Source organism: Vanessa tameamea, chromosome 4, assembly GCF_037043105.1.
Source record: "Vanessa tameamea isolate UH-Manoa-2023 chromosome 4, ilVanTame1 primary haplotype, whole genome shotgun sequence".
In the NCBI taxonomy this organism is placed as follows: domain Eukaryota; kingdom Metazoa; phylum Arthropoda; class Insecta; order Lepidoptera; family Nymphalidae; genus Vanessa; species Vanessa tameamea.
The window spans coordinates 13,238,482-13,266,250 of NC_087312.1; the positions used below are offsets into that span (position 1 = coordinate 13,238,482).

The window sequence follows — 27,769 nt, forward strand, 5'->3', positions numbered from 1 at the left end:
ACTTTTAATTCCTTAGATAGGGCAACCTGGCTAAAGGAAGACTTTTAGCTTTATCAACTAAAGACTTTAAGTCATGCAACCAAAGCTCTTTAAAAATTTTTTAGCAAGTGAATATTTTTATATTACAATGACTCTCTCTGCAAACATCGTTATTCAGCACATAAGCCTGTGGAGGCTCTTTCGGTCTAATAAGTAATGTGTAAATTTTTAATGTACAAAATGTTTGATTGAAATGCTGTCTAAATATAAAACATACAATAAAAATAAGGTTTATTCAAATAACAGATAACATAAATAATAAAAGCTCGAACACCAATTCTGTTGAAAGGTCGGACTCGTACAAGAAAATTCTGAAGCAAATATTTATTCATAATATTACGCAGTTAAAACGCTTGAACCATGGAGTAAAGGTGCAATAATATTTTTAATGCATATCTGTATTGGTGACAGACGACTGGTTCAATAGGGATTAGGGGTGAATTTTTAATCATAGAATCGGAATTGTCATTCAATGAGATTTCCCCATATCATTCTTGCCACTATTCGCCGCGGTTTGATTTGTGAGATAGCAATCTTTAATTTATATTTGTATATAACTATTTAATTCCTTTAAGTAAATAAACTTATGCTAAGTTTTTAAATTTATAATTTATAAATATCTATCTTGATAAAACAATTATGTACTAATGATCATTTTTGAAATTGTCAATTAACAGCTGCTTGAAACTTATATGAGTGTGTTATTCGTAAAATGAAACGTACGTAGTGTAGGGAGATCTATAGATCTGTCAAAACGGAGTAATTAAGTGAATGCAAATAATATGATAAAGAAACAATAACTGGAAATGTTAACTGTGTACAAATTATTAGAGATTTCAATACTTTATAAACGATGTGAAATATTCTAGTAAACAAATTCTCTTAACAATGTGAGTCTATAGTATTGCGTATGCCATTGATGTTTATTATATTAACTATGATGACACATAAAGAGTTTATTATTGTGGTTCATGTTTAGGAATTACACCGGATCGCTCGATCCGGTGGCGAAGGGATGGAACTTCTCGTCGACGGACTTCGCCGAGATCACCATGGATCGAAATTTTGCGCTGCTGCTCGTATCCCTAATATCAGCGATACTGTGGATAGTTTATATAACGTACTACAATAGTCGTGTTCTCGGCTACATACTAACTAGATTGATTAATAAATTCTACTTTCAAGATGAGAATTTTAAAATTGGTAAGTTAGTAGTATCATATATTTAAGAAACAATCAATGTTTGAAGTCAAGCTTATAAGAGCTCTGAGTAGCACTATCTGCAATATAAATTAAAAACATTTGTAGCTTTCAGTCATATAGTATAATCTAAGCAAATAACATTTGTTATCAGACTTAGTGAAACAAATACATTAAGAACATTTAAATTAATCAATTGCTAGGTTTTAATAAATACGAATTTCGATATTCCGATACTCTAATAAGACATAATTGTGTCTATTTAGGAAGTTTATTTTATGAAATCCTTAAACAAGAATATGTTTCCATTTCAATATTATTTTTATAATTTAATTAAAACTCAAGAACATAGTATAATATATATGTATTATGGAATTTATGAAAAATAAAGAGATTATTTAAATTTGTTACAAAAATTCGGCACAAATATAGAACACAAATATTACACACTTGATTTGATTATCACTTGTTTTTATTTTTAATTTGTGAATTTTACAAGAATTTTGTCTATTATGTTCATGTTACATTTTGTTTTTTTCTTGGTCTTCTCATTCCAATTGAGTGATTATTAATAGCTTGTCCATAGGATAGATGTGTCCGTAGGAGTAAGTAGTCCATAGGAAACCCATACCACTTTAGTCAAATTATGCAGCTCCCTAACCTTCACCTGTGATCCTTGACCTGTGGACTGGGTTTATGCCATCTTCCAAGTATATAATTTACTTTCCACTTTTTCTTTTTCTTGTGTGGTACCACATAAGAAAATTTTGTAATAATTTAACCTAATTTCTTCAACACTTAATACTATTGAGTGATTATTAATTTAGCCATAAGTTTAAAAAAAGAACAAACAGACACTTGATAAATGTTAACTTAATATAAGTTTAAAATTCATTATAATGTATACTTTAAAAATAATTGATAATGTTTTATTACAGGTTCTTTTACTCTTAATGCTCTCTCTGGCAAAATCATGTTTCGTGATATTGTTTACATAAATTATGATTACACTCTTCGCATTCAAGATGGTTACCTGATATTTAGATGGTGGCGTTCCTATGTTCCAAAAGATGTTGCTGAAGGTATTCAATATATAATAAGTTTGATATAAAAAGATAATGATTGATTTATTTTATTCATTATATCTCTACTGTGCAATAATGTTATTAGCATGATTGTTCTGAACAGATTTGGAACTGAAGTTAACATGTTACTCTGTTTAAAGATATACATAAATGTGTTTCTTGCATGACACATTCAGATTAAGTCACTATGTTTTCTTTTTATAAACATAGGATAAAAGAAATTCAGTGGCATATAGTGACTATTCATTTCAGTAAATTTATTACTATAAAGTTAATATAAAACTAACTTATTGATGGTATTTTTCCAGATTTATCACATTCGGATACTCGTCTCTCTATTATGTTAAATGGCTTTGAATTACATTTTTACAACCGATGTGATCTGTATGCTGAACTCGAAAAAACCTTTGGGCTTGATCCATACATTAAACAACAACACGACGACGACGATTCGGCCGATCGGGACAAGGCCATGAACGATGCAAACGAAAAACGAAGACGAGCTCAAGATACTGTACGATCCGAAGCAGCTATGGCCCGAACATGGCGCGATCTTATACCTGTTATTAAAATTGATATTTGTTCTGGACGTATTGTTTTTGGAAATCGATTGGTACCAACAACATTATCAATCAGTATAGAAGAGGCTCACTTGATGTACAGTACAAAACCACCAGCATCAAGCTTAGACCATCTAATGCACTTTGTAAAGGCGAAAGCTGAAAATTGCAAAGTTATGTTGGCACCAAGTCCAAATTATACTGCTATGGTAGATGAACCACCCAGATATATGGGAGAAGGATTTGTCATTATGAGCTCTAACTACATGGAAGTTTATTTCTATATGGATGAGCCTGGCTTAGTGCCAGAACAACCTGTGTTACTCCAGCTAGCGAATGGTGACATAGTTGAATCGGCGCCACCTATTTGGGGTGTGGATATTAAATGTGGTAAAGGAACTGATTTTAGTTATGGTCCTTGGGCAGACCGGCAAAGAGATCATTTATTTAAATTCTTTTTTCCTCCTAATTACAAGAATTTGGAAGTAACTCCACAGCCAAAACCTGGTGATAGAAGGCAGATGCAGTCTTTCGATATTCGATTATCGACTTTAAATGAAGCCACAATAGACATATTGTTTACAAAAAATAAAGAAACCAATGCTGTTCATATAAATATTGGAGCAGGGTCTTACCTTGAAGTTACTTTACCATGGATCGTACTGCAAGATGGATATACAACAAAAATTACTGGACAGCTGTTACATTTGGAAGCGACTACTAGTCTTCAATATAGGAGCTTAGCTGAAAGTGAGACTCTAGAATATACAGTCAAATGTCATTATCCACTTGTATGGAATCATCACCAATGTTGGCAGCTTTCTTTGACTGGATGTAAAGCTACTGCACACTTTGTTTACACTCATATTGATTTCTTTCAAGATCTAACTAATGACTGGGCCAGCAAAGCTCGGCCAGATATATTACACTTTGTCCCTTACACATGGAAAATATCTTTGCTTTTGAAAGAATGCGAAGTGGTCACAGTAAGTAATCAATACAACTGGATAGATTGCAGTTCAACTAATCAAGAAAATAATCATGTTGCTTTTTGTGGTGACTTACTGGATTTGTCTTTCGACTTACCCTTTACGGATTTCTTGCCAGATGTCATTCCTCTAAAGATATGGGTACAAGGTGAAGCTGTTGATATGAGTCTTTATTTGCCAGAAGTCAACACATCACGATTATTGCTCTTATCTATTGATAAAAACATGAAGCTCATTCCATGTAGATTAAAATCATCGAAGTGGCGTAGGAAATGTGTTAAAAGTCAAGGTTGGGTAGACTGTTGGTCTGTTCCAATAGTTGCACTAAGTGTTCGATACAATTACCATCCTATACCACCTCTGGGACCAGAGCCACAAGCGGATATTACAACACCGGAAAAGGAAGAAATACTATTATCACCAATGAGAATACCCCGAATGAGAAAGCAACCTCAAATAAATTGGGCTTTAGATGGGAACAACTTTGATCGTACAACTCTTACCCCAGATAAAGTGAGTGTTGAACTTGAGGTAGGGCCGTCTATCTTACTTGCCTACGGCACTATAATCACAAGTTTCATAAACTTACTGGAAAATATTTTTGGAGAAGACCAATCATTTACAGACATGCAAAAAACACCTAATATGGAAACATATTATTGGTCCAGTGAAAACCCTACGAAGTTAAATGATAGAAGTAGTATAAATCAACATGAGATATCAATTGATGACTCGAGTGATTCCAGCAAGGGCCCTTTCGATCCACGCCGTTGTCGCCCATTAGACGTTACCGTGTCAATTATAATTCATGATATACAAGCACACCTGGTTAAAAATTGTAGTGAAAATGAGCCACCCTGTCCTGTGATATTAATTGAAAGATTCGGTTTTGAAATGGATAAAAGTTTTCGTGAGACTAAACTCCAGCTCTTGTTAAGTCCATCGATATTGATTTCCTCAAACAACCCTTCACGATCTAATTCGAATGGGATTAATAGTTCAAACGCTCTTCAACAAGGACATCTAATGCTTTCATCGTTCCAGCTGAGAGGAAATGGTTTTTTTAGTGACACTAATAGATCCGTCGAAGAAGAAACAATTGAGTATGCTTGGATGATGGAACTGCAATTGGGTCAATTGACTGGGCGACTGACATTACCACAGCTTTATCAAATTATTTCATCACTTGAAACATTTTTACTTCTTATTAGTGATAACGAAAATGAACTGACGCCTCCTAACACCGCTAAACAATGCCACCATGGACTAAATAATGTTTTATGTCCAGAAACAGACCTAGCACTTAAATATCGCTGTCCCACTCCGAATGAAATAAAATATAGGATGATTCGGGTCGCTATTGATCTCATCGATATTTACGTCGCCGACACAAATACAACTCTTCAAACGTGGATATCACCGATTAGATTATCATTTTGTAATTTACATGGGTCTGGATTTGGAACCGGCATCACTGGACTTTTGCCAAATATTAAACTTGCACTTTATACACAGACCAACATGCAAGCTAATACTCATCACCACTCCAGTGGAAGCAACGGAAGTCAAGCAAACAAAGTACCAGAAAATGAAAATTGGGTAGGAGTGGGATCGATGTCTTTGGGTCCTTTACTCATAGAAGCTGCTTCATCATTACCACAAAGTCCAAAAAATTTACACCTTGTCCAGCAAAAGTTTTTAAAATTACATGACGAAAAGTTTAAAAGATTGTGGTTCTTGTGGCCAAGTGAAGGTAAAGGTACCCAGTGCGGATGTATTGGAGGTTGTAAATTTTTCGGTTCAAATAGAAATGGTGCCAACTTTTTAAAGCCAAGTTCTTCGGACTTACTCGAAGGAATAAACATAGCTGTATTCAACGTAATTGAAACGTCTCCTGGAGAATATGGTTACGGTCAAAGCTTACTTCATCCTGGACAGTTGGTTTTCCATACACCACCATATAATAATTTAAATGTTTGTTTGCAACCGACAAATGTATCAACTTTGATCCCATCACCTTTGCCGCAAAATCTTAGCAAATCGCCGCAAAGCATAGACAGAAGAAGCCTCACTCGAAGGTTTTCTTATACGAGCATGAGTAAAGGCAGCAATAATGTTTTAGTATCAAGTACAAAAAGTGATGTTCCATACGCTCGTCTAGTAGATTCTACAGTTCCTCTGGGTAGTTCAAAAATTGACAGCGACTCTAAACTTAATAAAACTGTTTTAAATGTACCCCAGATGGAAAGCAGCGTTTCTGATTCGAAACTAGCTCTCAGCTGTGGTTTAAAGGAATGTTCAAATATTAATGTTAAAAGACCTGTTCAACCCGACATTGATCAATTTGTAGTACCCAGAGTACCACCAAGAAGTGTAGCAGTATCCGACTCTCATTACTCGCTCAATTCACAACCTCCGCAAGAAGATGCTATGGTACCGGAAGTCCAGCGAACCATATCGATTACAAGCGAAAATCATTCAGAAGCATTTTTTTCAGCAGATGAAGATATGTTCCCTAGTCGTTCATCAAGTTTAAAACATTCTTTCGGTAGTCGACGGAGTAATCCCAAAGAACACACTTCGTATGGAATCGGAGATGGCAATAGTGAAAAATGGTTAAACATCGGACACAGGTCAGAAATAGTCGATGGTCACGACACAATAAGCAATTTAAGTGCAGGCGTTCAGCCTGACTCAGAGAGTGGATCGGTGTCATCAACTTCATTCATATCTGCTATATCTTCTCAAGAAGATATGACACTAGTCAATCTTCATATGCAAACCAATAAGCCCATTGTAGATTCTCCTTTACTTATGTCGAGTTATATAAACAATTTGCCGCAGTATAGATGTTGTAATTGGTCAACCTGTTCCTTGCCGAGTGGCAGTGACGTATTCACATTGCCGCTATTTAAGAGAGCTGAAGATGGCTCCTTGGTATACGTTGGCCAAAAGTATCTTCCAACTTTTGAACACGTGGGTAAAGTGCAGTCATTGAAATTAATATCAAAGAAAGACGTTCATACTAATCAAAATCAACATGGCCCTTATTCAAATTTACCGTCACATTTCAACTCTCAAATTAAATCACATCCTTATCCACAAGCGTGGTGGGATTTACAACAGAACGTACAAGATAATCAAGAAAACACAACGGATAAAAGTAGTACATCTACAATAACAACGACGAGTGATAGCAAAAACGGCCTATTCGTGAAATTGCGCGGTGAGGTCGACGTAATGCTAACACCGCTGGTCTTAGAAAGCACTCAAAAGTTCGTTGAATCTTTGACGCCAGTATTAGCAAACATCCACCCCATAACTGTTATAAACCATTTGCGTTTACTTTGTATTTCATCAGTGGAATCGTCGAACGTATTGAAACAAAAACAGTATGTACTAAACTGGTTACCCCAAATGCAAGCTACTAATGGGTCTAGTATAGTAATGGAGAAAGATGACAAATGCAAACTTGCGACGATAGCGCATTCTAATATATACGAAGAGACCGTGTGCGATCAACTCCAAGCCACGGTCACAGTACCTAAAGTTAATATCATTTTCATTCAGTCTTCTGTCGTCGAAGACATGATATCATTTTCTGCACTTGATAACATACAAGATTTGACTTGTGTTTCGCTATTTGGTGTATCTGTGGAAAATATAGTAGCCAAATATATCAGCACAAAGAAAACTCTAGAATCAGTGCAACTGTACTATAGACCGACCCTTCGAGCGCTGGGTAGCAAGAAGTCATTTGGCATTATGAAAGGACCACGCGCGTTAATCTCAACGCAATCCTCAGGAAGAAAACGAGGGCCGGAAAAGGGAGAACCGGTCTTTATAGAGACGTCGCAACAACAGTGCGAGGATACGACAATTAAATTAAACATTGGTATGTATGACTATTAATTCGGAATGGAATTTTGTGAGAAATCATTAGGTACAGTAAATTATGTCTTACAGGAAAAGTCCACGGGCAGTTGCGTCGTATTCGTAATGAGTCATCACAATTAAAAGATGCCACTATTACCGGTATTCCTTGTCAACATTCAAAAGTCTCATTTAAATTTATCAGAGGAGACTCGTGTGGAAAAGGATGTGATAATATGGTAAGGATTCGCGACAAAGTTTTATTTAACATTTCAATAAAATACTATTAAAAAAGTGCTGTTATTACAGGGTTGTCAAAATGGAGCAACGGAGGGTCAAAAAGAGAACTCCATCGGATACATTATGTTCGAATGTGGTATTGAAGGTGTTTCTATTAAGGTATCGAAACATTCACAGTCTCATAAACCGAACGAAGACAAAAAACAACAACGAACCGATAGCGAAAGCTGCCGCGAATCCGTCAAATCCGCAGAGGAATCGAAACCCGACAAGGAGAAGTCGAAAGGATTACGCAATTCAGGAATCGAGGAGCTATTTCGAAAAAGAGAATCCAACTCCAAGCCCAGCACTCCCAACCTGAGCAGCGCCCAGCCGCCGCCCGTGCCGCCCGTCGCGCCCGAGCCCACCACGCCCGCGCCCGACGACCCCACCAACGACAGCACCACCACCGTCGTGCCCGTCAAGGACGGCGGCAACACGTCGTCGTGCTCGATAGACTTCAAAGTGGTCTGGTTCAACTTCGCCGCACCACCGAGGACCCCCATCACGAAGAAGATCGATTACACGAGGTAATAACCGCAAGTATACGCCGGCGACGCGGTTCACAAAGGAAATCCCGATAAAACGTCATTCTTTCGAACGCCAGACTAGATTGGAACCTGCTGAGCACCGCGTCGCCCGCCATCAACGCGTGGATGAACCCGTGCAACCGGCTCGGCATCCGCGTGGTGGCGCTGTACCGCGCGCGCGCGCGCCGCCTCGCCGCCACGGCCGCCAGCCTCATGGCGTCGGCGCTGGACCGCGCGCCCGACCACACGCCGCCCAAGGTGAGTCGCCGGCGCCTCCGCCCCCGCCGCCTGCGCCCGCGCTGACCGCCCGCTGACCGCCCGCTGTCCGCCCGCTGTCCGCAGAGTCGCTACGGGCGCCACACGCCGATGGCCAAGCAGCTGCGCGAGGAGCCGTCGCTGCAGCTGTGCGCCGTGCTGCTGCGGTACGCGCTGCAGGCCGACGCGGCCGCCGTGCAGGCCGACCTGGCCGAGCGGCACCTGCCCTCGCTGTCCACGCTGCGCCAGGTGACGACATTTGTTTGTGGTTATGGGCTGGCTGCCTCTGTGAGTGCCTTCGATTAATAAATATTTTATTGGATTGATCTGATTCCAGGGAGTGATAGTTCTCACCAGACAGTGGAAAAATATTCTGTATACTCCGCTTCTTTTGGAGCACAATTACAAGAGCAAAGTTATGAGACCACTCAACGTTACTTTCGCTTTGCCAGATTTGCTCGAGGTATGGTACCAAGAATGTTTAAATGTTTTTCGCTTCAAGGATATGCTTAATTGTAAGTCATAAAGAAGTGTAATAATAATTTCTGAAATATTTACTCGTTCAGGATTCTGTAGAGGGTTGGCAAGAGTATCAGTTCGACAACGAGGCGCTTGACGAGAACTGCCTTTTATTGAACATGGACGTGGACAACCTTACCAATCAAATTCCTGGTGAGTTATTTTTTTCCAGTAAAACCTGCAATTATAGTTGACTTTCAGAGTGTCATATTACGTATAATAAAATACAACGCACAGATTATGCACGAACAAGCTATTAGTACCTGTAAATGAATTAAGAAACAAATGCATTTGGATACAGCGTGAGCGCGGGCGGCTGAAGCTGAGGCTTATATTTTGAAATACACCGAAGTCGTCGGAATACTTTATAAAGTATACATAAAGCTATCTAATAAGTTTAGTATTTAAATATATTTAAGTTAAGTTCTACGGAGCGACCTGTATACTTGTATTGATAAAATATCAGGTAAATTAATAATAATAAATAATCAGGGCTTTACGTTTATACAGACGATAGTATTAGATACCAATAACGTTATTGTCAATATGCCGTATAATATGCTATTATATGTAATGAAATAAATGCATATAAATAAAAATCGTTTCTTAAACATACTAATACATATTGGTCTGTGAAGCGAGCGCGCCGACGCCCGCCGCTCGCCCGCACTCGTACCCGTCCACGCCTCCGTCCGGTTCGTACGCTTTGTTCATCCTGTGCATTATGGTTTATATGAGTGTTGTTTTGCTATGACGATACGCTTAGGACCTGTATCCACCGAATTGGATAGCCGGAGACGGCGGGAGAAAGGATGTCATAAACAGGAAATATAAATAAACCATATATCTCTATTTATGTTACATAACTATTGAACTTAACTACTAACATTACCGTAACAGTTTCGATAGTAACTTTGCCGACATGGCAAAATGGCTTTTTTCCATAATATAACATAGTTCCGATCTCGACCACTGATCTTATGTCAATTCAAAGTCAAATTTTATATTTATTACACCTCCTACCATTGAAATGGGCTACACATCATACTGCAAACATCTTCGTCGGAATCCGCTTTGGTGGATACAGGCCGCTAAACTTGCACGTTTTGCGAGTAAACTTTTATAAACGATGTTTTTCGTTTTGTCTGTGAAATCTTGTATCCTTATACCTTCTATTTTTGGTTACATCCTGAGTCATCATCGATTTATTTTAATTGAACTTTGTTAATGCAAATAATAGCATTAATAATGTTTTGTTACTTTATTAAATGTAACGTTTTTTTTAACCTTCTTCGTTCATTATTATTATTATTAACTAATCTGGAATCATTTTGGTCATTTATTAAGCTATAGGATTTTGTTACGTCCGTTCAATCAACCTGTATTCTTGAAACATATCGAGCATAGCTCTATAAATTACGAAAAATTTATAAGAATATAGGAATTTGCGGTCCTTGTATTTTCTTCTCTACCTTAAGATTGCCTGAAAGAGATCGCTGTCTTAGCGATAAGGCAACCTCTTCTACGTGTTCCTTATCTGTATAGATCTGTTCACTCCAAGGCGCGTCCACTCCATGTTAAATACTTTCGGTATGCATTATCAAATATAATGTAATTTTATTTTTTCTGCTGTCTTCATTCTTACTACTTAATGAGCGTGAGATTACATTAGTAATCTCACGCTCATTAAGATATCTAGTAACCCCGAGTGTCTAATATCTCATACTAATGCGCACCGATGAATCAGCCTGGAGCGGTGCGCCTTCGATAATTAATAGATCTATTGTCTATGTTTACGTTTCATTTGTGTTCCAGTCCAGATTCGTTAATATTAATAATTTTAAATATATCTTTTTCAACGTTGTATGTGCTCATTCATGGTGCGATCTGTTTTCGAACTTTTTGGTTTCTTTACTTTCGCAAGTTTTATTTTTATTCTATATAAACCCATTTAAGTAAGTAAATGCACGTTATGGATATTTTTAATTCTTCAAATTATATAAATTATATTGATAATTTTAGTAATCCGCTTGTTGTAGATTTTAGTCCATGTCAAATTAATGCATTGAAATATTGCACTTTTTATACACCACACATTAAAATATTTTTCATTTTAAGAATTTTTAACATTTTTTTTAGTAATATCTGTCATGCATAACAAATTCATCAAATCACTTGACTCGTTTTTTCGACAAGTTTTATCGTAAATAATATATTACTGGTATCTCTAACAAATTTTCCTATTTTAATTTCAAAAAAGCAAACGGCAATACAAAAGTTCCTTATTACAAATTCTTTTATTGTAAGTTATATGAAACGAAATAATCAACAGTGCGAGCGGCACAGAGCAGTCGTGCGAGCCTAGTTTTTCCATCGCTACCTTTCTCCACGAGGAAAACGCCATTCCAAGACGACGCCATTGCCAGTGAGTATATTATGAAAATTATAAAAAGTAATCAAATATTTAGTAATATAATATATATAACTTTATCTATAATGAGAAAATTTTTCATGGATAACAAGAAAGCAGATCAGATGAGAACTTTGACGGTAAGTGGTCACATACTATCTAAGAACCATGAACTGACTGGTCCTTGTCATCGCCATCAGCATGTCAGTGCACTAATATTCAAGTTTGCGTGCGTGCGTTCGTGCAATTACACTGATTAACATAAGCTACATATACAGAATAGAAAAATGAGCGCTGTTTTGCGGTAGTTTATGTTGTGGATGATATACCTTTAGAGTAGAACCCTTCCAAAGTTCGGCCTCTATTTTCTTAAAAACGGGTGCCTAATGAGAGTTCATGTTTTCTAGTTGTCTATAACAAATTAAATAACTAGTAAAACTGACGTTCGTTATCTTAAATGGTTTTATTGCAATAATAGATTACGGAACGTTGAAAGAGGACCTGCCGACAGTGGGCTCGAACCCATCGCTGTACTCCCAGGGCAGCCACGACAACATCGCCAACGACCGCGCCCGCGAGGATCTCTACCAGTGGATGGCCAAACAGGAGCCGATCAAAGTGGTGAGAGCGCGATACTTCCCCTCGCGACGCCGGCTTATAATGTCAGTTTCATTTTATCCGATACTCGATTCGATCCGCGATGATTCCCCGCCAGGAACCGAAGAGCAAGAAGCATATGATGCCGCCGAAGATGCCCGGTCGCGCCGTGTCGGCCGCCATGCCCAACTGCAGCCTGTACCCGCTGCAGGGCTCGCTCATGCTGCTGGACGCGCACCTGGTGTTCCAGCCCTTCCTGTCCGCGCTGGGCGTGTCTCCGCACCAGGTGGCGCACGGTACGAACTGAACTGTGCTCGCATTCCACCCTTACGTATTATCCGATCACTTCGTTCACAACACTGTGGTTACAGGTGAATCGAAGGTTAAGGGCGTCGGTGCCGAGGCCGGTTCGGGCCTAGATTCCCTGGGCTCGAAACTGTCTCTCCTAGCATGGGTGGACATGTTCCGCATCGATATCGTGGTGGGAGAGTTAGCCCGCGATCGAAGACATCAGAATAGCAAAGGCAAGGGTATGGCGTATTGTATACGAGATTCATTTTATTGTTGACCGAAAGAGCAACAGACGTTAAACTAATGCTTCTTTATTTTTATTCAGCGAATCATCCGCACGTGGACATACCTTCGGAAACTCCCGCATTTCTTTGCGAGAAGATATCTATCGACGTGGACTTGAAAAAAGTAGCGGACATGGCGGTGGACGACCTCATCCAGCGGCAGAACGTTCTGTACATATCGCGCGGGCAACTCAAGAAACACATCAGCACCATGCTCAATTTCAACATCAGTATTCGCTTTATATCGCAACAGGTGGGTCTCGCACGGCAACATATAGGTTTATCTGATTATATGTGATAACCATCGACATGGTTATCCGTAACAGAAAGGGATAAGTCGTCGAGCTCACAGAAGTAGATATAATATATGAACATCTGATATTTAAAAAAAAGCCGTGTGGCTTAAAGCCATTACTTAAAAAATCATCGAATACAATTCTGGTTTTGAATTCAGTACCTACAATAAATCATTTTGTATGCTATCGTTTACAGTTTTTTTTATCTTGTATGTTTCCGTGCAGGTGAACATGCCACTGCTGCGGCTGCTGCATCAGATCAGCAACATGTACCAGAACGTGAAGGACACGCAGAGCGAGCTTCGCACGCAGACCAACTCTTCGCGCCGTCACGACAAACATCCTTCTGGTATAATTCTTTACTGATAGATTAATATAGTTTTTTTTATTGTTAATATCAACAGTAAATAACTAAATGAATATAAATAGATACGAAAACATAGTTTTTATAGCACGCGTATTTTATCGAAAAATACCACTACGTTGTCTCCTCAGTGTCCGACTTCCCGGAAAACGTCGTGAGCATGTCATCCCTGGACAAGGACAGCCAGTACGCCACGCTGGAGCCCAAGTGGGAGCTGTCGGTGGCGCCCGAGCCGCCCGTGCCGGGCTCCGACAAGGGCACGCCCCCCCCGCCCAGGCCGCGCCCGCAGTCCTTCGCGCAGAAGCTGCGCTCCACCGGCAAGACCGTTAAAGGAAAACTCGGTCAGTATATCTTTATGTAGCTACTAAATAATCTGAATGGAAATATTTAAAATATAGTAGTAAATATATTTTAAAAAATAGTAAGAGAACTTTAGTTGTACTAAAGTTTTGCTGCGGTTATAAATCTTTATTATGTCTTCTTATATATTTCGAACTATTAAAACATACAGCGCTAGGTCGCTTACAGAGAGATACATATCTTGTAAGCGCCAGGAATTTCATGGCGCTTACGTTTTTCGTTCATCTTATTGTAACCATCTACCGTCTTTATCAGATTCTTCACTCTTTAAATTGATTTTAATTTCTACTTACTTAATCACTTGAACAATTAGTCATTTTACTTACTTGACTACTGAATTGTTACTTGAGCCGCGCTGATCGTCCACAGGCTACAGCTCGCTGAGCGAGGGCGCGCACACGCCCATGTTCGCGGCCAGCGCGCCCGAGCCGCCGCCGCCCCGCGGGCAGCTGGCGCCGCGCTGCTGGCGCACCGTGTACCTGCTGCTCGACCTGTACGCCAACATGCCCGACGCCGACACCATCACGCACAGGTACGGCCGCCGCGCCCCGCCCGCCGCCCCGCCCGCACCCGCCCGGCTCGTGACGCCCCGCTCGCCGGTTGCAGGTTCTCCGTGTCGACGGAGCTGCCCGAGGCGTACCGCGGTCGGGCGCGGCCGAGCTCGCGCGAGCAGAACGCCAGCAACTCCTCGTCCAGCGCCACTGGCATGGGTATCGTCGTGGTCGGCGTCGCCAGGTATCTCGTTTGTTACCCAGAATTTACGACTCGACGTTCGACCGAATTCAAATGTTATCAGAACTTTACGAAAAGTGTAATATGCTCAGAATCCATCGCACGCGCCTGTTGGCCTCCTTGTCGGGGTTGAAGCTCGAGGCGGAGATCACGTCGCTCCAGGCTTCGCTGTCGGCGTCTCGTGCACGCCAGTGGTCGCTGAACGGAAATCTTGGCCGCACTGCTATCGTGCTGCTCGAAGGAACGGCACCCAATCATCAGTTCGTATTATTCCTACAATATTTTTACACTAATTAGACCGATGGTAGGTCCTTACACACACTTACACTAATGAAATCGAATAGACACTGACCTCGGAGTTCGTCCCCCCAGGACGGTGGTGCGGGTGAGCGTGGGCAAGTCGCAGGCGCTGTACGCGTGGGAGGGAGGGCGGCTGGGTGCAACGGCGCTGGCTGCCATCGGCGGCGTGCGCGTGGACCTCCCGCAGCACCCCGTGGCGCTGCACGGCGTCATGACGCGCTCCAGCAAACAGCTGTCGTCCACGCTGCAGGTGGGTGAAACTACTCCGCGGGTCCTCCGGCGCTCTCCGCGTATGAAGTATACATACGAAATGAGCGATCCCTGCGTCCGCAGGAGCTGGGCGTGACGCGCACGTCGTCGCGCATGTCGCGCGGCGCGGCGGGCGCGGCGGGCGACGACGACGACGACGGCAGCCCGCCGCCCGCGCCGCGCCCGCCGCCCGCCGCCGCGCTGCGACCCGACCCGCTGCTGCAGCCGCTGCAGCTGCAGTTCTCGCTCGTACTGCAGGTACGCGTCCGTCCACTTTCAATTCTCTTGAAATCTTCTCACTCGAAATTCAGTTTCTCATATGCCTATTTTCTCACCCGGACATCGAGCTACCTCGACGTATTCGGCGTCGTCGTTACAATGCATTCCTTTGGCACTAACAATACGAGTCCGGTCGACCCGTGTCGCAGAGCCTGAGCGTGACGGCGGCGCTGCTGCCGTCGCTGCAGGCGCAGTACAAGATGGAGCGCGTGCAGAGCGCGGGCGTGACGGCGGGCCGCGCGCACTTCACGGTGGAGCTGCCGCACCACTCGCTCAGCTTCGTCACCAAGCTGCAGGTCGGTTCCTTCGGAAAGACTATACCGACTCGACTTATTTACTGTTTGATATCTTCAAGCGACCGAAACCGAATTGATTGCCTCGTTTATTGAATATCGCCCCAGCCTACCGACTAAATGGGCACATTTTGAGACACCGGAAGTTCATCCGTCTCCCGGCAGGTGACGGAGGCCAACATCCCCGCGGCGGCGTCGGTGGCGCTGCCCGCCGTGTCGTGTCGGGCGCGCGTGTTGGACTGCGACCCGCAGGAGCGCAGCGACGCAGACTCCGCCGACACGGCCGACGCCAGAGGTGACTTTGCGGGCTAATCTATATCTAAACTTGATCCACTAACTTTATTCAAAATGATCCCCGACGAGTGGTCGTGGTGGTTTCTGAGGTTCGTTTCCGATGCCTAGCGGCGCCGGAGGGCGTGGTGCTGCGCGCGGGGCGCTACTTGTCGGCGACGGCCGACATCGGCCTCTTCGAGCACACGCTCTCCACGGACCTGTTGAATCATCTGGTTTTCGTACAAAAAGTTTTTATGAAGGTGCTTATATATTTTAATAATTGATCTATGATTATTTTTTGATACACATTGATGTCGATAAAACTAATTTATCGATAATACAAATTATGATTACGTCTGTTACCTTATTTTTTCACAATCTTAGGAGGTCAATGAAGTGGTACAAAAAGTGTACGGCGGGGAAAAACCGGTGCCGCTGTGGAACGAGGAAGAAGTATCTTCGTCTGCCTTTAACAGGATGCTGTTCTCCCTTCTGATCAGAATAAAGGTAAACATCGCCATTAACATCGGTAGTACTCAGAACTGCCTGCTTGACCACTGTGCCACCTCCCCCCTCAGCGCATCCAGCTGACGGCGACGACGCCCAGCAACTCGGCCGTGCGGCTGGAGACGGGCGCCGTGGAGCTGGAGCTGTCCAACCGCGTGCAGAACGTGCCGCAGCCCGCCGGCCCGCACGGCCTGCGCCTGTTCGCGCGCGCGCAGGTCTGGCTTGACATTCGATTCCTTGTTCCCGTTCGATTGCCCGTGTCACTGGCCGACCTGTTCTCTTTCTTATTTTTCACTGAGTTTTGTATTTGTTATTCAGTGCAATGCGATAAATTGTTTCACAGGTCGACGTGAACCTCAGCCTAGGACAACTTATAAGGAACGCTATGTTCGAGGAAGCCGAGCCGGAATTCCAACAGTATGCTTTCTTCAACACCAGAATAGGTAATTGCGGGAAGATTCACTCTCGATACCCTAAAAGTATAGATAAATAACTTTATTTAAATGTTTTCAGCGATGCGAAACGCTTTCCAAGACGAAATAGTTTGCGAGGAGGATAAGGAAGTAGTCCTGATTACGTTAAAGCGTCCGCTCATATACATACAGCCCGTGGCCGTGGACAAGGCGATCCTCGTCTGGCTAAACTATAAAAACGCGTACGAGTACTGGAACGAGAAACGAATGAGCCTGAACAAGGAAGTGCTCACGGCTACGCAGCAGGTGTTCGAAAAGGTAACGATGTGCTAATTAACAAATTTTTGGAATTTTAAGTTGTCAACAGTGGTTAGAACGCGTGCATCTTAACCGATGATTTCGGGTTCAAACCCAGGCAGGCACCACTGAATTTTCATGTGCTTAATTTGTGTTTATAATTCATCTCGTGCTCGGCGGTGAAGGAAAACATCGTGAGGAAACCTGCATGTGTCTAATTTCAACGAAATTCTGCCACATGTGTATTCCACCAACCCGCATTGGAGCAGCGTGGTGGAATATGCTCCATACCGTCTCCTCAACGGGAGAGGAGGCCTTAGCCCAGCAGTGGGAAATTTACAGGCTGATTATGTTATGTTTATTATGTTATACACTATATGAATAAAACAATACCAATATATTTAAATATAATTCGTATATGAATGAAAACAATAATATTAATACACTCAAAATTGAATTCTTATTTCTCTCCACAAGGTACAATTGAGTTCGAACATTTCGCCGCCGCATCTCAGCACTCTATTCTTACAACTCAATGTCGACGAGATCGGCATCTGTCTGCCTCTCAACCAGCTGCCACTGGTAAGATACAAGTTGTGAATAATTTTATCTGTGCCTGTTACTGTTATTATTTAGGAATTATTACGGTTGTTAGTTTTACTATGAGTGTTTATGATATAAGGTTTATTTTTGATCGACAGGTGATTTTTTAAATTAAAGGACGTGTAGCTATTACGCGTTAGTGGACTGTAGTTAGTGGACTGTAAACATGTATATGTAATCTGTTTGGTCAACGAGTAAACTAATTATTATTAATAATGACCGAAGGTACCAATACAGACTATTCCCAAAATCAATTCGTAACTTATCGTCATGTTCATTAAAGGACACTTTGAACATAGGGGAAAAAAAAAACGAATTAATGAAAAGGCAACATCAATGAAAAACAATAAAAAACCTTAATATATCAAAAATCTAAATCAATATACTCTTAAGTTTGCTTATAAAAGCATCGTTACAATGTTGAATTCAGTCGGACAGTAGATTCTACTTAGGAGAACCGCAAGAAACTCAACAGTTACCCTTTTCCAAAATTTTGTGGTATCGGCGCAGTCGTCGTGGGGCCGCGGCTGCTACGAGGCGGAGTCTCGCGGCGCGGTGGTGGTGACCCTGGAGAGCACCAGCATCTCTGCCTGCAGCTCGGGCTCGCTCGTCAGCAAGGGCCGCTTCGTGGGCCTCTGTCTGCGTTTCGCCGACGACTTCGAGGCCTCGCTCGACGACTGGAAGCCCGACCCCGGCGAGGCCTGCATCAACGTGTGCTGCGTATCCGAGGGCACCTACGAGGTCTGCAGCAGGACAACGGCGGCCAAGCACAACGGTGGGCTCCTCGTTCTAGGTGCATCGAATACAAATGAGGAAGGGATGTTTCAAAGATTTTCTCTTTCAGAAAACGCAAAATGGTTCCTGAACGTATCGTGGCAAATGGAAGGCGTGGATATACACTTGGACGTGAATGTTGGCAAGCAGTTGTCGGCACTCGGACACACTCTGACTATGTTGACTGGTAATTTAATGATGTTCATGGCTCTTATTTGAATTTGCAATGAGAAATGCGTTGAATAAATTAGGATGCTAATATTATCACATTATAGGTTTCGAGGAGGAAGATCCTCTGAAAATGGATTACGAAAGTGACTTGGACGATGAAGCGGATAACAGCAAAGACTCTCAGGTATATTATTAGGACTTATAATAAAAAGTCTTATTCAATTAAAGCTCACTCAATAAGGCCGATCAATCGACTAAATAATATATAATTTCGAACAGGAAAGCATTGTGTTCCGTCGCAAATATACGGATCACCTTCCGTCGTTCGTGTTCGACCCGAGCATTGACGCCAAGAAGCGGTCCAAGCTAATCGAGAAGGAGATGACGGAGCAGGCCAAGATCATCAACGACCTGCGCGCACTGGGCGCCAGCCACAGCACGGTGGAGTACGAGCTGAGGCGCCTGCACGACCTGGAGGCGCTCGTGTTTAAGGATTTCCGGAGGTGATTACGAATTTTCATGTTGAATTTAATCTGCATCAGCTCTCTGAGTACTCTGAGTGGTAGATTTTTGACTATCAATAAGCAAGTGTAAACACTTCTATATTGAATAAAGATTTTTGACTTTGACTCTTTGTGTATAATCTTATAATAAAACGTGACTATATTTCGCTAAGTGTTGAAAATATACTTCTCATACCATAAAACAATTCGTTACAGGGACATGATACAAAAGCTGCGTCGTCAGAGCGTACGCGCGAGCTCCATCACGAAGGGCAAGCTGGGCCTCGGCTCCAACCGCAGTCGCTCCTTCGTGTCCGCGCCCGCCCCGCCCGCCGAGCCCCACATAGACTTCGATCAGTCAGTGCACACTCGCGGCGCCTAGGATCCGACACCCGTCCCTTCGGTACGGGTGGCTCCAAATCTACAATCTCTAAAAGACGTTTCAATTCGTACAGTGCGTCCGAGCCGCTGGGGTCGCTGGGCATGTCGAGCGCGGTGGGCGAGTCCGGCGAGACGCTGCTGCTGGCCGACGACGACACGCGGCTCGCGGACATCATCGAGGGCGCCTCCTGGAGCTCCGCCGACAGCGACCCGCTCGCCGGTAAGCGCGCGGCCGAGCCACGCCCACGCGAGCCGCGCCGGCTCTGACGCGTTCTCTGCGCAGGCGCGGGCCCGTCGCGCTCGGCGTCGCTGCGCGCGGCGCGCGGGGAGCCGCGGCCCGGCGCGCGCGTCACCTTCTCGGGCGGCGTGCAGCGCCAGAGCAGCCTGCCGGCGCCCTGGCCGCCGCACGAGCGCGACCCGCCCCCGCAGACGTGCGTATCGAGGACGTCGCGGCGCCCGCGGTCCCGCTCCTCCGGATCTCATACGTCGCTCGTTCGTAGGACGCCCCCGGACGCTCCGGGCCCGAGCCAGCCCGAGAGCAAGCAGACCAAGACCAAGACCGCCGAGCCCAACATAGACTTCGAGCTCGACGTCAAGGTGCACATCAACAGCGGCAAGTGCGTGCTGCACACCAAGGATATCTCCCGGGAGGACGAGATGAAAATGTCAGTAGTCCAGGCAGTCCCGTGAGGTGGCCGGTGGGAGGCTCGCGACTAACGGTGCTCGTGCCCGCAGCGGCGGCAGCGGCGGCAGCAGCCACAGCGGCAGTCGGTCGCGCGTGGGCCGCTCGGCGTCGGGCGGGCTGGACGCGCGGCGCGCCCGCCTGCCGCCGCCGCCCGACCTCACCGTGTTCCAGGTGCCCGGCCTGCAGCTCAAGGTCAGTGCGCGCCCTCGTACCGCTTTAGGTCAAAAGTACTAATCGAGGCATATTGAACATTTTAGGTTATATTTTTTTAAATTGCTAAAATTGCTGTTCAAAATATACTCATTATCTTCATCATCAAAATCGTCATTACTCTGAGCAGGTGCACTACGAATCGAAGACCCTCCCAGAGGAGTCCGTCTCTCCGCAGACGATACCCACGATGCCGCTGAACCCGAACGTGCGGAAAGTGGGGACGAAGAAGGCGGCCCTGTTCGCCTGGATCACGCTGCAGAGCATACCCGAAGAGACCATCATCAGCCCGCACATCCTGGAGTTCCTCGAGCAGACCCTCGAGCCGATTCCGACGAAAGCATCGTTCACCCCTCCCATGCCAGGTGAGTTGGACACCGGCTCGTGGCAATAGCACGACGGGAGCCTCGACGGAGAGTGTAAGTGTCCCCTGTCCCAGCGCGCGGCGCGGCGGAGGGAGCGGCGGAGGGCGAGGCGGAGGGCGGCACGTACGGCCAGTACGTGTACGCGTCGTTCCCCGTGGACGTCATCGTGCACTTCCACACGCGCCCGTCCGCCTTCCGCTTCAGCTGCCTGCCCGCCTCGCGCGTCGAGTGCCTGCTGCAGCTGCCCAGCCTGCAGATCGTCTTCAGTTCCAAACGAGCCGGCGATGAGTGAGTGTGAAAATTAAATACGCTACTATTTTTTTCACTAACATTCCATGTATATAATGTATTCAGAGTATATAAATCTGGCCGATATATTTGTATTGTCAGTCTAGGCAATAATCGATCGTCTCAAAAGAGAAGTTCTTTATTATATTAGACCATTATAAAGTTATACTAATGGTGGTTAATTGCAGAGAGACGGCCGAACCAGCGATCGCGATGGGCGGGCTGAGTGTGACGGGCTGCCTGGCCGACTTCTCGGTATACATTTTCCACCCCTACGGCGGCAAGAAGTCCAGCCTCAAGGAGGCGCAGTGGTCGCCGCTGGCCGACACCGAGCGCAAAGACTCGCTGTCCGTTAACGTCGAGTTCGTCAAGTTCCACCTCTCGCGCTTCAGGAAACTCGACTTCCAGACGGATCACGACCAGTCCAAGGCCACTGTCAGGTTTTCGAGTAAGTTTAATTCGTTTTGTTTTTTTTTTTTAATTTATTATATTTATGAATACATGGACAACATTTGCGTTGCAGCGATCGTAGACGTGGGGTCGGCGTGGTTCAAATACGACATGCGGCGGCTGAGCGAAATTCTGGCTTTCCCTAAGGCGTGGTACCGCCGCAGCATTGTGCGCAGACTGTTCCTGGGGGACGTCAGCTTACAGCGACCACAGTCGGGGTACGTACGGATCGTTCGGTGTTGCCTTCACAAACAACAATGATATAAGTTATATTTGTAAAAAATATTGTTTATTCAAATCAGAACGTCAAGTAACAACGCGCCCCTGTCTCCGGTGCTACCCCAACGTGAAAAAACTAAAACGAACGATTCTCAGAAACCTAAGGGTAAGGAAAATAAAGAGTCACGGCGCCCTCTCGGACTGAAATGTTTCTTATCTCTATATGGCAATTTATCTCACGCCCGCGGCCAGCAGAGAGCAAGGCCGAGGTCGCGGCGTGGGAGACGCTGGTCCTGTTCGCGGTGAACTTCGAGCGCCTCAACGTGCACATGAACATGGGGAACGTCATGGGCAACGTCAGCTGGCAGTCGCGCTCGCTGGGCGCGCGCGGCCGCCTCAGCATCGGCAGCGCGCGGCGCCGCTCCGTGGCCGGCCGCCTGGCGCTGGGCGGCGCGGCGCTCGAGGCGCGCGGCGGCATCGTGGGCGGCTCCTTCGCGCTGTCGGGCGCGCGCCTGCACGCGCTGCTGCAGCAGGAGCCGCCCGCGCACGTGGCCGCGCTGCGCCTGGCCGCGCTCGAGCTGCGCCTCGACTACATGGGCGCGCCGGCGCTGCTGGCGCGCCTCAGCCGCCCGCAGGCCGCGCTGCGCGACCGCTGGCGCCACGCGCCGCCCGGGTGAGTGCCTCGCCGGCGCCGTGCCGCTGCCCGCTCCCGGTCGCGGCCCGTTCACTGACCCTCCTCCACGGTTCCTCCTCCAGTCGTCCGGCGACGATCATCGCGCACGGCACGCTGACCTGGCAGCAGCTGCAGATCCTGATGAGCCGCAGCACGACGCCGGAGCTGCTGAAGATGCAGCTGAAGCTCGAGGAGTTTTTCACGCAACAGTTCAAGTCCGGGAAACGCGTGTTTTCGTCGCTGCACTCGGCGCATGCGCCCGGGGCGCGGCCCTCGCGCGACCGGAAAGACCGTGAGTGTTCCTTACCCGCGTTCCCTATAATTTTATCATTATCTCTCCGTAAATCAATGTTCAAATTTTTGTTAATTTAAAAAGATTATTTTCGATTCAGTAATGATGATTATTGTAAGTTTGGTGAATTACTTCAATAAGTACCCATTCGTTTCCAAGTTTTGTGGCAGCATTGTCGTCTGTTCCAGAAAAGTCTCAAGTATAAAAAGTGGAGACGACGTCATCACATTAAATGAAACAACGATTAATGCTGATACAATTATCGAATAAAGAAATAGACGAAAAAATCTAACAAAATACTATACTATTTACTTTGTTTTGAGTTCATACGGAACTCAAAACAAAGCAAAACACCATTTGATAAGTACACTAGTACGTAGATAGTACATACTTACATATTTACATTAAAGTAAAATAAATACATAATCGGCAAAGGTTCATGTTTGTGTCATACACATGCATTCGCACAAAGCCATAAATAGTACCGGGAATCACTGAGTGGAGCGAGCGCTGGACGTCCCGCCCACGTGCTGCCCGAGCAGTCCCCTTTAACATCAGCCGGCGTTAGTTTAGGTTAAGAATTTATGAATTATTGGTTCAAATTAATGTATTTGATTTTTTGTGTTTCGTTTTAGAATGCCATATATTATCATTTAGAATGCCATATAAATCAGAAAACGCCTTCTTAGTTTAATTCGGGCATGGTACATCAGGACTGAATAATTAATTACATTAAGTATAACATATTTCATATAAAATATAAAAAAACACATATTCGCAGTTCTTAGGTTTCAATTAATAGTATATTATGCAGAAGCGAGTGCAGCTGCAGGCGCAGGTGCGGGCGCGGGTGCCGGCACGGGTACAGGTCCAGGCGCAGGCGCAGGTACAAGCGCAGGCGCAGGTACTAGCACAGGTACAGGCACAGGCGAGCTACGACACCACCGGCACTGGCAGCGGGTGCTGCGCCTAGTGTCGGCGGCTCCTAACACGCACGGTCAGTACTCGATAATCTGCGTGTCTTTTTATACACTGAACTACGTCGTACAAACCGTACACCTCACCTCAACGTTCCAGTCCTGGGCGGAACCCTGGAGCTGCAAGGCTCGAACATCTCGCTGGCGTGCTTCCACGGCAACAGCCTGAAGGCGAAGTCGTGGGCGCTCTTCAGCCTCAAGGACCCCTGCATCAGCTTCGCCACCGAGGCGCAGCAGATCGAGAACGAGGAGGGTGAGTCGGACTGAGCGCACGTCGGGGTAAGCGTAGCGCCGAGGGCGATGCTAACGCGGCGAGTGCGCAGCGGGGCGCGGCGCGCGCACGCGGGCGGTGCAGTCGCTCACGGCCAGCCTGGGCGCGGGGGGCGCGGGCGCGGGCGGCGCGGGCGGCCACCAGTCGCTGGCCACCGTGTGCCGCATCTCGCGCACCGTGCTGTTCCCGCCGCAGTTCAAGACGCTGCACGAGTGGTTCCACTACGCCTTCGCCGACAGCGAGATCGACGGTCAGTACTCGCCCACTCGCTTACTCGCTTACTCGCTTCCTCCTCCACTGTTGCACTAGTAGCGACTATTGTCCGACGCGTGTAGGTTTTGTCGCGATGTTTTCCTCTACGACTGAGCACGAGATAGATTAAGAACACAAAATAGCATACAAAAATCACTGCTCGTTCCGTTCTAATAAGGCCCCGATCGACCATCGAGGCCTAGAAGAAGTAGTAAAATGTATATTATATGTAATAATGACCTCGCTACGTGGTCACACGTGATACTAAATATGCGATCGGGCTCGCAGCCATCGACCAGTTCCCGTCGCTGGAGCGGGAGAACACGGGCACGACGGGCAGCACCGGCAGCGCCGGCGCCACCGCCAGCAAGCCGGCCGAGCGCCACGCGCGGGAGGTCATCTTCGCGCTGCCGGCGCTGCAGATGCACCTGCGCACCAGCCACCTGCAGGACGCGCAGCCGCCCACCGAGCGCGGTAAACGGACCGAAAACAAAATACTTGGAATTATTACTAATACTTTCATTTTATTTTTTGTCGAATTTAAATATAAAGTCAATTTAAGTAACCCGGATGTTTTGTAAAATTAACAATGAAAATAATCCTATATTCTTTACAAACATATCCTCAGACGAAAAACCGATAGTGGAGTGTAGTTTCATCACGGAGTTCGAGGACCACATCTTCGTGTCGGTGGACGCGGAGGCCTTCCTCTTCCTGCACGACCTCATCTCCTCGTACATCAAGGAGAAGGAGCGATTCGTAAGTGGGCCCACCCGTGCGATACGCGCCGCCACCCGAGCGCACGAGCTGAGCTGGTCCGATGCCCGCAGATGCCGGGCCGAGCGGGCGCGGCCGACGCGCAGCCGCCGCAGGACTACCGCGACTACCGCTGCCTCACGTGGCACCTCGAGCCCACCGTGCGGTACGAACGGTCACCCGCCGCGCGACACCCGCTCCGCCGCCGCGATCGGGCGTACTGAACCCTCGGGCCGCCTTTCAGACTGCTGTCGTGGGCCGGCAAGTCCATCGAGCCGTACGGCGTGGACTACATCCTGCAGAAGCTGGGCTTCAGCCACGCGCGCACCACGATCCCGAAGTGGCTGCAGCGCGGCGCGCTGGACCCCGCCGACCGCCTGCTGGCGCTCGTGCTGCGCCGCCTCGTGGCGCTCGTGCCGCACCGGCCCGCCGCGCACCCGGGACACGCTATGTATCAGTAACCGAGCGTAGATAACTCGAACGTAGTCAAAAGTGTTTTTGTTGCAATTCAATTATATTATGAATGCTAATTCAACTACTTTTAGATCGAATCAGACATAGAAATAAACCCTCCCTTGCATCACTATAATATTTAGTCTAAATACAGATTATACTGCAATATTTGATATGAAATCTTAAATATTACGATCAAGTCTTAGTGAAATTTAAAATACTTTCTTCCATACGTTTTGGTTAATCAACAAATGTTATTTAAGGGTGACTAGTTAAACAATGCCGTGCCTTCTTCTTTCGAATGTAAAATGAATAATGTTAGAAAGAGATAACTGTGTGTAACTAAGCACCCGCTAAACAACGCTTACAAGGTGTAGTCGATATTATTTAATGTTTATTTTTTTCCCTATTTGATTTCAGCACTCATTAACTTACCGCCGATTCTTACACATTCGAAGACTTTCTTTCATTTAGAGTGATTTATTTTAGGAAGTATTTATTGTAAGTACCGCGAATAGCATCGCGTGTTTTTTTTTAAATATATTATTTAAGTACAAAGTGCGTGTTATTCGATTATGTAATTATTATTTTGAATGTACAGTCAGCCGTGAGTATGCACATATCAATTCGGATTAATTTAATACAACTTACAATGAACATAATATTATAATATTGAATTTTTTCTATGCATATTAATGTCGCTGACTGTACTTCATAGATTTGAAAGTGTATAATTTTGTAGAAGTGTTTTCATTGTGATCACTATTGACTGTTAGTTTAGTAGTTATTGTATTGGGTTTAGGAATAGATGGATAGTGGACGAGGCCTACATAGAACTTATTCCATTATAAATAAGGGCCACTTTGCAACGTCAGGTAGCGCGGTAGGTGTTGTTAATATAGTAGCGCGATTTTCGAATTATAAATATCTTAAATATTAAATAATCATATATTTCAATGTAATTTATTCAATAATGATAATTAAATAATGGGCGGGTAAAGGAAACAAAACTGTTATCAAAAATGACCAAAAATTTGATTATATTGATATTTATTACTGTATATTAGAATTTCATTATCAAGATTTAAAAAAATAATTAATTATTTAATAAATACACACAATATGATAAAAGTTTTATAATAATTTTACAATATTTGAATTTTATTATATATAATTTTTTTAATAATTGATCGACATTGAACTCTTCGTCCTCCGTCACAATGAGCAGCGTCGTAGTTGGATATTTTATCTCGATGTGGGAATAAAGGAACGTCTGTAACGCCAGACTTATATTATGTATTTGATATATTTTATTACGGAACGTGATTTGTAAATAATGAATGTGATACGAATAAAAGTATATTAACTATAATTCTTGTATTATTTTAACAAAAACGTTTAAACCAAACGTTTTTTTGGTATGCTTTATATATTTGGTGCTAAATGGGGCAAAGTAGATTTTTGAATAGTGTGTAAATGATTTGCCAAATATATATGTCGAAGATGAACGAACGAAGTTGAACGACAATTAGGTTGATGCTGAAAATATTTTATACATTTTTTTATAGTATGATGGTAAGTGGTCACCACCGTACATAGACAAAGGTGCTGTTAAATATTAAACTTTCCTTAGATCGCCAATGCGCCACCAACTTTGGGAAGATGTTATGTCCCTTGAGCATGTATTTACTTGCTCACTCACCCTTCAACATTATCCGTCAATCTATATCATAAAAAATAACATATCATTAGAGTAATCAATTCAAAATGTTTGTGTTATTATTGGAAGTCCAACCAGATAAATAAGATAAAATAATCTGGTAGTAGAGTTAATAAATAATTATAGAAGCGTGCTAAATGTCACGTCATTCCTGAGAGCGTGACTGAGTCCATCCCCACTGCGTCGTACTGGAAGTGTATATCACGATGTGCCATTTATTACTAAAAATACTCGTTTATTGTTTAGCTTATCGCATTCAGATCACAGCTCGTGTATCAGAAAGGGTTTTCGTTTTCAGGCAACACTATCATTATTAATTGAATGAAAAGAATTCAATTTTTTCTAGGGCAATGTGTTCGTTATGTTAACAAATAAGTTTAGTATATATAATTTTTATTAAATTTACTTATAATTGAATTTGAATCTTAAGCTAAACAAAACGACATTAATTA

General features: G+C 44.5%; 1 protein-coding gene across 2 annotated transcripts; it reads left to right on the forward strand.

Moving 5' to 3' along the window:
• Window positions 1-775: 775 nt before the first annotated feature.
• On the forward strand, window positions 776-26,969 carry Tweek (tweek). 2 transcript variants are annotated; one of them, XM_064220608.1, is made up of 55 exons: window positions 776-929; window positions 1,019-1,242; window positions 2,178-2,321; window positions 2,633-7,768; window positions 7,840-7,985; window positions 8,056-8,555; window positions 8,633-8,813; window positions 8,898-9,059; window positions 9,148-9,273; window positions 9,377-9,482; window positions 9,968-10,024; window positions 11,662-11,754; window positions 11,853-11,879; window positions 12,218-12,360; window positions 12,455-12,632; window positions 12,708-12,866; window positions 12,953-13,164; window positions 13,433-13,556; window positions 13,703-13,912; window positions 14,301-14,463; window positions 14,538-14,666; window positions 14,756-14,923; window positions 15,036-15,213; window positions 15,297-15,470; window positions 15,641-15,787; window positions 15,950-16,079; window positions 16,187-16,317; window positions 16,442-16,564; window positions 16,636-16,779; window positions 16,908-17,007; window positions 17,078-17,295; window positions 17,752-17,856; window positions 18,388-18,652; window positions 18,722-18,838; window positions 18,927-19,006; window positions 19,102-19,325; window positions 19,542-19,682; window positions 19,763-19,926; window positions 19,990-20,137; window positions 20,207-20,371; window positions 20,442-20,583; window positions 20,732-20,966; window positions 21,041-21,254; window positions 21,443-21,702; window positions 21,778-21,922; window positions 22,007-22,089; window positions 22,179-22,596; window positions 22,680-22,888; window positions 23,703-23,885; window positions 23,966-24,118; window positions 24,189-24,386; window positions 24,677-24,862; window positions 25,017-25,147; window positions 25,219-25,310; window positions 25,389-26,969. In XM_064220608.1, coding segments are annotated over exons 1-55 (14,010 nt in total). In that variant the 5' UTR covers window positions 776-927; the 3' UTR covers window positions 25,606-26,969. The 2 variants fall into 2 exon arrangements, with proteins under 2 accessions (XP_064076678.1, XP_064076679.1); XM_064220609.1 differs by lacking the exon at window positions 11,853-11,879.
• Window positions 26,970-27,769: the final 800 nt, after the last annotated feature.